Source organism: Sinohyriopsis cumingii, chromosome 2 (genome assembly GCF_028554795.1).
Source record: "Sinohyriopsis cumingii isolate HCF-2022 chromosome 2, ASM2855479v2, whole genome shotgun sequence".
NCBI classification, from domain to species: Eukaryota; Metazoa; Mollusca; class Bivalvia; order Unionida; family Unionidae; genus Sinohyriopsis; species Sinohyriopsis cumingii.
Genome location: NC_142962.1, coordinates 127513386 through 127525991, shown reverse-complemented (window position 1 = coordinate 127525991; position 12606 = coordinate 127513386). Strand labels below are relative to the sequence as shown.

Here is a 12606-nt window from a genome sequence, read left to right as displayed (position 1 = left end):
GAAATTTGGTTGACATGTTTGTCTGCATATGCAGGTGACCTGTTTAGATTATTCAAGCCATTAAGGGAATTTCTCAAATTTGTTTTTTTTTAACTTTAGGGGTTTAGATTTTTTTTATATCTATAGTAGAGCAGGGGGGTGTACATGTATTTTACAAAAGATATTTAATTATTTGTATGTTTTTGAAATAATTATATGAAAAACAAAATAAATGTTTCTTTGTTTTTGCTTACACATCTTATTCAAAAAATGTGTACAAAGATTAGATACTCTGACATAGAAAAATAATTTGTCATGAAAGATTGTGTTAATTAAATGTGTACAAAGATTAGATACTCTGACACGGAAAAATAATTTGTCATGAAAGATTGTGTTAATTAAATGTGTAGCTCATGTTATTCAAGCCGGTGCCAGTTTTTGCTTAGTTTGGTTTTTTACTGCACTTTAAAACCATTATTGGCCATATCATGTCAGGGATATTGTATCATTATTGGCCATATCATATCAAGGATATTGCATCTAAGTGTCTTACCAAAGTTCATAATGGGGCATCTCTAACCTGCATCCACTGTATTGCAAATCATATGCTCTACCATCTTCTGAGTTACTGTGTCTCCCTGAAATTAATCTGTTGTATTTGTAATAATTGAGTTATCATGACTCTCTGAATGGAGAGCTGAGGAATCTATTGTGCTTGTAATAACTGAGTTACCATGACCTGAACTGAGATTTGAGGAATCTGTTGTATTTGTAATATCTGTGTTATCATGACTGTCTGAACTGAGATTTGAGGAATCTATTTTGTTTGTAATAACTGAATTACCATGACTCCCTGAAATGAATCTATTATATTTGTAAGAATTGAGCTACCATGACTCCCTGAACTGAGATTTGAGGTATCTGTTGTATTTGTAATAACTGAGTTACCATGACTCCCTGAAGTGAGATTTGAATAATCTGTTGTATTTGTAATAACCGAGTTACCATGGCTCCCTGAAATGTGATTTGAGGAATCTGTTGTATTTGTAATAACCAAGTTACCATGACTCCCTGAACTGAGATTTGAGGAATCTATTTTGTTTGTAATAACTGCTTATGAAAATGTGTAATTTTCATGCATGCACTAGTATTTTTTCTATTTTTTCCACAAAATCACATATGATTCACTATCTAGTCTTTGTACAGATTACGACAAATTTAAGAATGTGTCTGCAAGTTGTATTTAAATTTGTTAGTGAGGATAAAGACTTTTTATTGATCATTTTGTGAGCCAAACAGGTCATCTACTTTTAGGCCCATTACAGCTATCCTGGATCCTGTCACATAAATGTCAAAAACACTTATACTGCTGTACTAGTGCCCTTTTTCCTGGTTTATAAGTCAAGCCCAATAGCAAACTGCACAGACTAAGATCTGCCATCACATAATGTGCCTACAGATCTGGGTCTTTACAGATTTTATGGAATAACCAGTAGGACAAACAACATACACCCTAATCTGCCACTGCATTGTGCAACAGAGATCAGGTCTACTCTGTTAGCTGTTGAATTCAATGTATAAACAAGTACACATTATACTGTATATGGTATGAGGAGACATACATATTTTTTAAAACTGTCAATTCTACAATTAGATCTAAAAGTGATGCTAATCCTGCAAATACTGTAAAACTATAATGGGTTACAGTTTTGTGACACATGATCATTCCTGTGACATAAATAATATATTGTGTTACACAGTTTGTGGCACCTGATCATTCTTGTGACATAAATAATATATTGTGTACTTCATTTGGTCTCATTAAAATGGATTACACATTTGTTTGGTCTTATAAAAATGGATTACACATTTAGTCTCATAAAATGGATTATAGATTTGGTCTCATAAAATGGATTACACATTTAGTCTTATAACAATGGATTACACATTGTAAATATTAACATCAAACATATATTGCCTAAAACTGAGGAACTAGAGTAACTCCTGCATCAAAAAGTTTTGTGTACAAGAAACTTTTTTCATAATTAAAATGAGAGGAAAGATCATTCTGGCCAGAACAGAGGTGGTATTTTCATAATGATAAAGAACCAAAAAAGATCACAAAGGAGAATGCTGCAGTTACATATCATGAAAATATACAGTGTCAGTTTATGCAGTCAGTGACTACTATCCTCTATCACAAGGCATGTGACTACTATCCTCTATCACAAAGCATGTGACTACTATCCTCTATCACAATGCATGTGACTACTATCTTCTATCACAATGCATGTGACTACTATCCTCTATCACAATGCATGTGACTACTATCACAATGCATGTGACTACTATCCTCTATCACAAGGCATGTGCCTCATTTTATTTCAGGCTGCCATACTGAATCAAGAACAGATCTTGATGAAATTTTATGAAAATGATTTCCTGAATGAATTACCTTCCATGCCCTTGGATCAACGTTTTGATACAGTATTAGATAGACATGCTGAAATAATATTCAGAAGGCTAAAACATTGGGTTCAGACAAAATGGATGAAATCCTGAAATAGAAACAACATGATATACTTGGAATAGACTTCATAAATAAAATAAATGAAAGGGATAGATATTGGAGCTAATCAAATGGGAGGGATACAGATATTGGAGCTAATCAAATGGGTGGGATACAGATATTGGAGCTAATCAATTGGGAGGGATACAGATATTGGAGCAAATAAAAAAAGGAAAACTATTATTGCCAAGCAATACTAACCAATGCCCAACTTGGCAATACTAACCAATGCACAACTTGGCAATAATAACCAATGCACAACTTGGCAATACTAACCAATGCACAACTAACCAATGTACAACTTTTCAATACTAACCAATGTACAATCAAGTATATTATTTCATTTGTATAGTCCATATTGCTGGTATAAATAAAGGTATTCCTTTTCAGTCTCATAATGTGCTAACTTCTTAAGTATATGGCAGAAACATTTTATAAATTTTCTCAGATGACCTACTTAATAAAGCTAGTATTGAGTTAAGGTGTGACAAGATCTGTCACCTACCTAAAAAGCTAGTATTGAGTTAGGTTGTGACAAGGCCTGTCACCTACTTAATAAAGCTAGTACTGAGTTAGGTTGTCACAAGGTCTGTGACCTACTTAATAAAGCTAGTATTGAGTCAGGTTCTGATAAGTCTGTCACATACTTAATAAAGCTAGTATTGAGTCAGGTTTTGATAGAGGCTGTCCCCTACTTAATAAAGCTGATATTGAGTCAGGCTTTGACTCAGGCTGGCACTTACTTAATAAAGCTGATATTGAGTCAGGTTGTGACAAGGCCTGTCATCTACTTAAAGCTATTACTTAGTCAGGTTGTAACAAGGTCTATCACCTACTCAATAAAGTTAGTACTGAGTTAGGTTCTGACAAGGTCTGTCACCTATTTAATAAAGCCAGTATTGAGTTAGGTTGTGACAATGTCTGTCACCTACCTAATAAAGCCAGTATTGAGTTAGGTTGTGACAAGGCCTGTCACCTAATTAGTAAAGCCAGTATCGAGTTAGGTTTTGACAAGGCCTGTCACCTACCTAATACAGCCAGTATCGAGTTAGGTTTTGACAAGGCCTGTCACCTACTTAATAAAGCTAGTACTGAATCAGGTTTTGACATAGCCTGTCACCTACTTAATAAAGCTAATACTGAGTCAGGTTGTGACAAGGTCTATCACCTACTTAATAAAGCTAGTATTGAGTTAAGTTGTGACAAGGTCTAACACCTACTCAATAAAGCTAGTATTGAGTCAGATTGTGACAAGGTCTATCACTACTTAATAAAGCTAGTATTGAGTCAGATTGTGACAAGGTCTATCACTACTTAATAAAGCTAGTATTGAGTTAAGTTGTGACAAGGTCTATCAGTACTTAATAAAGCTAGTACTGAGTCAGGTTGTGACAAGGTCTATCACCTACTTAATAAAGCTAGCATTGAGTTAAGTTGTGACAAGATCTATCACCTACTCAATAAAGCTAGTATTGAGTCAGATTGTGACAAGGTCTATCACTACTTAATAAAGCTAGTATTGAGTCAGATTGTGACAAGGTCTATCACTTCTTAATAAAGCTAGTATTGAGTTAAGTTGTGACAAGGTCTATCACTACTTAATAAAGCTAATACTGAGTCAGGTTGTGACAAGGTCTATCACCTACTTAATAAAGCTAGTATTGAGTTAAGTTGTGACAAGATCTATCACCTACTCAATAAAGCTAGTATTGAGTCAGATTGTGACAAGGTCTATCACTACTTAATAAAGCTAGTATTGAGGCAGGTTCTGACAAGGTCTATCACCTACTTAATACAGCTAGGTTGTGACAAGGTCTATCACCTACTCAATAAAGCTAGCATTGAGTCAGATTGTGACAAGGTCTATTACTACGTAATAAAGCTAGTATTGAGTCAGATTGTGACAAGGTCTATCACTACTTAATAAAGCTAGTATTGAGTTAGGTTGTGACGAGGTCTATCACTACTTAATAAAGCTAGTATTGAGTCAGGTTGTGACAAGGTCTATCACCTACTTGATACAGCTAGGCTGTGACAAGGTCTATCACCTACTTATTAATGCTAAAATTGAGCCAGGTTACTTCCTTTCAATGCTAAAATGTGCCAAGATCACACAAATCCATAATAATGGCAGTAAAATTAGGCCCTAAAAATTACAGACCTACATCAATTCTCCCAACCCCATCAAGAATATTTGAAAAACAAATAGCCAAAAAAGTCTTTTGAACTGTTTCATTTGGGCTTCTGTAAAGCCCATTTATGCATCACACACTTAACCAAGTTGACAGACTCCGGGTATAAGGAAATGGATAATATATATTTGACTGGTGTAATATCCATGTTTCAACAAAGTCTTTGATCTATTAAATCATAAATCCTGTTATGAGAAGCTGAAGTGCTACAAGTTTGATGATCTAGCTCTAAACTGGTTTAAGTTGTATCTAATAACATTTAGTTTGTATTGAAAACACATTGTAAATCGATAACAGTCAGATGTGGTATTCCACAGGGTTCAATGCTTAATCCTCTCCCCTTCTTAAGTTTCATAAATTATCTCCCTTTCTGTGCTGAATTTAATAATATTGATCTGTTTGCTGCCAATTCAACTTTGTCAGCTTTTATACAGGTCTAAAAAAGAAGCTTCACTTAGATTTGGAAAATATTCCAATCTGAACAAAATGTTGATCATTGAGAAGAAAACAAAATGTATGCATCAAAAAACTGTTGGGAAGGATCAAGAAGGACTTAAATATTAAACTTGGAGATAAGTATATAACAAATATATAAAAAAAAGAAAAATTCATGGATTATATGTTCATGGTACACTGAGATGGGAAAAGCATGTGGACATGTGATCCCTGAACTCAAAGATACCTTGCTTCAAAATATTTTAACATATCTTCCTAAAAATGCAAAACTCCTTGTCTGTCAATAATTGATTACTGTTTAGCTATATGGGAAAAATTTTCTACAGCAAAACTAGATAGGATATACAAAATGCAAACATGTACAGCATGCACCATACTAAAGGATTCACTTGAAATACCATCTTAAATTATATTCAGTGAATTGAAATGGCAGAAAATTCAAAATTTATCAGATAGATTTCCTCAACACTGCTTCATGTTTATAAATCTGATAATATGATCTGGGATTTACTTCTGTACCATGTCAAAAAACCAGTTCTGTTGCTAGCTTTAAGAAAATATATGGCAATTATGTGTATGAGAGTTGTCTTAAAGTGTTACTAGGAGTGATATTATTTTGTGATTGAAATGAAAACATTATATTCCATGTTTAAAGGATTAGTCTTTGAAGTAGTTGGACTAAAATTTAAACAAGCAAAGATTTGATCTACCATAATTAGAATGCTGATAGATGGTCCATCATATTTGCTTGTATTGAATTGCAATGTATAATTCATTCCAGCATGAAGACTAGATTAATTCATTATGAGAATACAGTCAAATAGTAACAATATCTAATCTAAATATGTGCTATAACATATCCAATAATGTGTTCTGACATGTCCAAAATGATGCATGTTATAAAAGGACATTCATAAATATTTGCAAACAAAATCATATTTTACATCTTTTGCTTGCAGTCTGTGAATCATAAAGTGTAGATAACCTGATTAGATTTTTTAGGTCCATTACAAAATCTATTAAATTTGTTTATAAAACATTTCTCCAGTTTATTTTAGCTTGATTTTTGTGACAGAAACCTTGTTACCATAAGTTACCAAAACCACAAAAAATAATTAATGTACACATATAAATTATCTGATTAGATGTTTAGGCCATTAGAGCAATTTGTGGAGTTTCTATACTCCTGTCACATTTTTTATTATGTTGTGTCTCTGTCTGTTCAAAGCTTTGTTTCTGCACAATAACAAAAGTTGTGTTCTGTTGACAGTCATCAAACATTGTGGGTAAAAAGGTCACAGGTCAAAGTCACTGTGACATAAAAGAAGAAAAATGGCTTCTGAACTGTAATTTGAGTGTTCCACCATCTATGGTTACCAAACTTTATGGATACTTTGTACAGTATCATTAGTTTATCATTAACTCTATATCACATACCAGGACCAAACTTTGTGGATAGCCTGGACAAAGGGTAAGCAAGAAGCCTATTGATTTTGGGGGACAAAAAGGTCAACTTTCAAGGTCATGGTGACTGAAAGAAGTAAAATGATTTCTGCACAATGACACTAAGACAAGGATAGAACTTTGTGGATTGCATGCACTTGGAGTAAGGAAGAAATTTATGGATGTTGTCATTGTGACTGAAAACAGAAAAATGATTTCCGTACAAAACATTTGACCATGTACTTTCATCAAAGTTTGTGTATGATTTTCATGTTGGGTAAGAAAAATATCCTGTTGATTTTTTGGTAAAATATCATGGATGCTCTGACTGAAAGAAGAAAACATTTTTTGCTTAATAACTTTTGTTTTAGACCACATATCTTGACCAAAGTTTGTGGAAGGTTTGCAATTAAGGTATCCATGAGACCTGTTGATTATGGGGTGAAAAATTCAAGGTAATTATGGCTCAAAGAAAATATTTGGCTGTTTAAAATAACTTTTGTTCTAGAAGAAGTTCCATGACCAAAATGTGTGAATGGCTTGCACTTAAAATAATAAAAAGAGCTATTCAGGGGTATAAAGATCATTCCTCTAAGAAAGATTGACGTAACGGAATCCTTTGGTCATTAATCGCCAGTCAACAATACCCTTCAGGGGCATATAAAAAGTATTTTCAAACATGGTGTGGACATAATATGCCAGTCATGGTACTCTTGTTGAAACATTTATAGACTTTAAACAAAGACGACATGAGACAGACAAAGAAGATCAGATATTCGTGTTTGTATGCATTTGTGGATGACCTGATTAGATTTCATGTTGTTATAAAAATATTTTTAAAAATTTTAACTTTTTTGTTTTTTTTAATCTGTATTGGTGATGTGTTTTTCAAACACAAATGTAATTACATAAATTTTTAATTTTAATACAGTATTGAGGAATTTTATAAAGTTTTATCTTGATAAAATTGGGAGCAATTTTTATTCACAAGGCCTGAAGAGAAGGCATCTTGTTTGGGAGGAGAAGCATATGAACAAGTCTGCATAAAAACCATAAATATTTCAATGAATGTAACTGACTTGATTAGATTGCAATGATTTTTGTTATTTATTTGCACATTTTAATTAGTCATTACTTTTGAATTTTTGTCTTGTCAAAAATCTTGTTTGGCTAAAAAAAACCTGAGGTAGAAATTAAATCTGGTTGGCATAATGGTATTTCTATATCTATGCCCTGGATAGATTTTCAGGCTGTTACAGCAATTTCTAAGCTCTAACTGCTTGAAGAGGCATTATAATTTTATCATGTATGTCTGTCTGTCTGTCTGTCCCACTGTCTTTTCATGCAGCTAGCTTTCTGTCTGCAGATGTTTGCACATCAGAAAGCACAAAAACCATGTAACATTGACACATACAATTTTGTGTATTTGTATTTATATGCCTATGACCTGATGTTAGGGCTATTAGCCCTCAACAACAATTTTTACATTTGTTTTACACACTTTTACTTTTGTTTTAGACATCATTACATTTATTTCACACTTTTTGAACTTGATGAACTTTTTGATAGAAAACCCTGTTAGCATGATTAAGGAAAAACCTCTTACGGTAGGCAAATAAAATTTGGTATACATATTTTATATTTATAAGCAAATAAACAGATTATATTTTCAAGCTATTATGATATTTTTCTTTTCTTCACACATTGTTAAATATTTTAGATGTAGACTTTTGGACAAAAACATTCTTAAAATTATTATGGTTGTTGTTATTTTTGTTGGGTTTAATGCCCGTTTTCAGCACAAGATAGGTTTTACATCGCAACCAGTATAAATGGTGGAGGAAGAACCCGCAAAAACCCTGGAAAGAACCACCAACCCACAAGAAGCTACTGGCAAGCTTTCTCACATACCCACATTGGCCAAACCCAAGACTTAAACCCACACAGACAGAGGTGAGATGGCAGTGATCTGTAACAGTGAGTGATTTAGACCACTCAGCCACTTGGGGCCCCAAATCATCGAGGAAAATGACTTGAGGTTGGCAAATGAAATTTAAGACTTCCTTGTATTCATATATATATATAACTTGACTGTATTTTCAGACCCATTTGGTAATTTTTCCAGTTTTTGACAAATTGTATATCCATGCCATAAAGTGGATCATCTTATTTTATGATGCTGTTTGTCTGTCCATCTCTCTCTCTGTTACTAATTTCCTTTCTGCACAAAATTATGAGTCTTCGACCATTTACAGTTAACAGACTTTGTGAATTGCTTGCACTTGAGGCAAGAAAGAAGCCTATCAAGTTTTGGATCAACAGGTCAAAGATCAAGGTCATCATGACTGAATGAATAAGATGGTTTCCACGCAATAACATTAGTTCTACACCACATGTATGGACCAACATTTTGGATGGCATTCATTTAGTGTAAGCCTTTTGTTTTTGAGTAACAGTTACTGAAACTAGAACAATGGTTTCTGAACAATTACATTAGTTCTACATGACAGACCTAGGCATACCTTAAGTGGATGCTTAAATTTGGGTAAGGAAGGAGCCTATCAATTTTGTATCCAAAGGTTAAAAGGTCAAGGCCACTGTGAATGAAAGAAAGAAAAACAGTTTGTGCACAATAATTTCAGTTATCTATACCAAGAACTTTTAAAGATGGTGTGTAAATAAAAAATTGCCATTCATGATACTATTGTTTCTATTTGTACTTTTATTTTTCATTTTGCAGTGTGACATTGGGGGTATATATGCTTTATGGATGAAGATACAAAAATAGAGAAACTTTTGTTTTCATACCATATACAATTCACAGCATTAGAAAAAAATATGTAGAAACTATCCTACTAACCCATATTTCTTAGCTAAATGCTTTTTCATTGGCTGTTTGGCAAATATCAATCAGGTGAGTGACCTTGGTGATGGTGAGCAACCCTGGTGAGCAACCTTGTTTGATTGTGCATTTAGAAACAATCTTTTTATCATGATTAAACAAAACCCACTTGAGGTGGAAAAATGAGATTAAGTATGCAGATTGGTAGATGACCTGGTTAGATTTTCATATGTTGAAGACCTTGTTCAATATCCAGGCCATTGCAATAATTGTTTAATTTTGTACACAATTTTGAATGTCTTGTACTTTATCTGTTTCATTTGCTATGAGTGTTTTACAAAGACAAATCTTGCCACTTCTACCACTGCTACTAAACTTGGTTTTAAGTAACTTGCTACTTGTTCCAAACCTTAATTATGTAAACAGGTCAAAGATAACTGCAATCAATTTGGTTTCGTTTTTTTTTTCTTCTCTGTCATAAATTAGCTCCAGTGTTGATTTGACTGGATTTATTAATGGTTTATCTCAGGCACTTAAAGATAAGGGTTTTGTGATCAATGGATTTCATCATCACCTGAATTCACAGTATTGGAACCAGTCAGCCAATTTCATCTTTTCCACTTTTCAGTGTGCTAATGTTTTTTTATATTTCTTTTAACTCTATTTAATATTTTATTGTTTCTTTTTCCTTCAGATTTTCATTAACACAGGCAAAAAGTTGTACATAAATCCAGGCATACAGGTTCTAGAAGTGTGGAATTGTGTGACTGTTATTAATAATGCTGATTCCAATTAATGAATGGTTCCAATCACAATATTTTAATCTCATGAAATTTTACCAAATTTTTTAGATCAGTATATTACCAACCTAAAATTTTAAAAAATTGCCAGTGAAGAGATGTACTTTTTGGATCAAATTATTTACAATTTTTGTTTTCTTAAAAGAGAATAGCAAAAGAAATTCATCTAGTGAAACAGTATTACCGGTAAGTAAGTTGATAATTGATCCCTTGGTGTCATTGTTTATATTACGTATATAGCTAGTATAGAGCTCATACAAAATATAATCAGCATACATTTTTAATGAAAATTAGTTTTCCTGGCTAAATTTCCTATAAATCTACTCACTCAATCTGGATGCATTGTTGTAATATCAATGGTTCCATGATTTAATATGTGTAATCTAGATGCATCACTGCTGTGACCTAACACATGTAATGCATTGATGATACAAGATTTGAACAGTTATCACTGCCTAGCATACGTAATAGTTGTTAAATTCTTGTTACATAGATTTAGAAAGAAGAATTCATGCAATGGAATATAATATAAAGTTATGTATACTAACATGATTAATCCCAAATAAGCTGTAATATATGTACATTTGTTACATCTTAAAAATGCATGAGTGAAAGTGAAGCTCCTTTTTGTAGTTCCTGTTGAATGTGTATTGTATATCAGTATTATGAAAGGATGAAAACTGATGATTAAATCTGCATTTCTGTATTTCAGATTGATGTCCTTACCAGCAGGTGTGTACAGACATTATTGTGGTTGGCAAGTGAACTGAGACCAAATCCATCCACCTCCTTAATATCTGGAATACACAGAGTATCAGTATAACCTGATCTTTGTGTATACAGCCTGACAACATGGCCTTTTCTACTAGATAAGATGTACATTTTATTTGGCCTCACAAGGATTCTTCTGACTGTGTTTCTTCGGGTTGCTGATAAAAGAGGCTACAGGCCACTCAAGTGATCCCTAGTACCTTGTATATTCTCAGATAGGGATATGGGATGTTCATTACAATATTGGGAATTATCCTTATTATTGCCATTATACTGAGATGTCTGCTTCTAAGCCACCCAGCTTGAGCAGACGACAAGCTTTACGGAGGAAAGGGTACAGCTGGAGAGCTCAAAATGAGGTATGTGACTGTTTGAAAATACAAACTGGGATCTGTGATTCCTATTCATCCATCAGAAAGAAAATCATTTAAAAATAGGTGTGGTCAAGATAGCGACATAGCCAGAAAAGAAATCCAAAACAAAAAGTTTGAGACTTTCATAATGGAGAAAATAGGTACTCCTCTATCAAAATAAACACAGAAATAATTGATGAATTTTTGTGATAGCATCTGCATACCCAGTAATGGCATCTAAGTAAAAAAAAAATCAATTAGGATTTTGAATTTCAAAGGCACCAAATCAATACAATACATTATATCTTTCCTTGGCAGAAATATACTTATTTCAGCTCTTACTCTGTTCACAATATTTGTGGTGAAATTTAAATGAGGTAGTAATTTGTACATGTCCACTGGCAACAAGTATTGAGATTTCATTAGAGAGATGCTAGCGACCTGGTGGGCAACAAGTATTGAGATTTCATTAGAGAGATGCTAGTGACCTGGTAGACAACAAGTATTGAGATTTCATTAGAGAGATGCTAGTGACCTGGTGGGCAAATAGTATTGAGATTTCATTAGAGAGATGCTAGTGACCTGGTAGGCAACAAGTACTGAGATTTCATTAGAAAGATGCTAGTGACCTGGTGGGCAACAAGTACTGAGATTTCATTAGAAAGATGCTAGTGACCTGGTGGGCAACAAGTATTAAGATTTCATTAGAGATATGCTAGTGACCTGGTCAAGAATATGACTATATTGGGGATGTTGATAATCTCAAATACTGTGAATTTACCATTATCATCTCTGGGATCATACCAGTTTTTATGGATTTTGTGGTTGCAATAAACCACAAATTTTTGGACACAGCAAACAATGATCCATCTGTGTGAACAATTACACATCTTGTGTCTTCTCATCTCCAGCACATGAATTTGTATGTATCCACCATATTCCACATAATATCCAAACATGACTAATAAGCAGACATACGTCTTTTGATCACCAAAAATTATTCATTGTATGTGCTCAGTTCTCCATCAATTCATGCCATTAAGAGTGACACAGCCATTAAAATATGTGTAGAATATCCCGATTTTCTTGGAACCTTCTACCAAGGATGCATTCTGTCTTGTTATTAATCAACTTTGCAGGTTAAATCAGTCTCATATACAGATCTTAAATGTGTTTTATTGGGTCTAACTATAGTGGGACA

At 33.4% G+C, this 12606-nt stretch overlaps 1 protein-coding gene across 2 annotated transcripts in view; it reads left to right on the top strand.

Annotated features, from left to right (window-relative positions):
- Positions 1-12606, top strand: part of LOC149805789 (uncharacterized) — a 253443-nt gene that overhangs the window by 5458 nt on the left and 235379 nt on the right. For both annotated transcript variants that reach the window (XM_089950477.1, XM_089950478.1), the window contains one exon: positions 10994-11411. In XM_089950477.1, the coding sequence (XP_089806603.1) occupies positions 11331-11411 (81 nt within the window). In that variant the 5' untranslated portion in view covers positions 10994-11330. The remainder of the gene's footprint in view (positions 1-10993; positions 11412-12606) is intronic.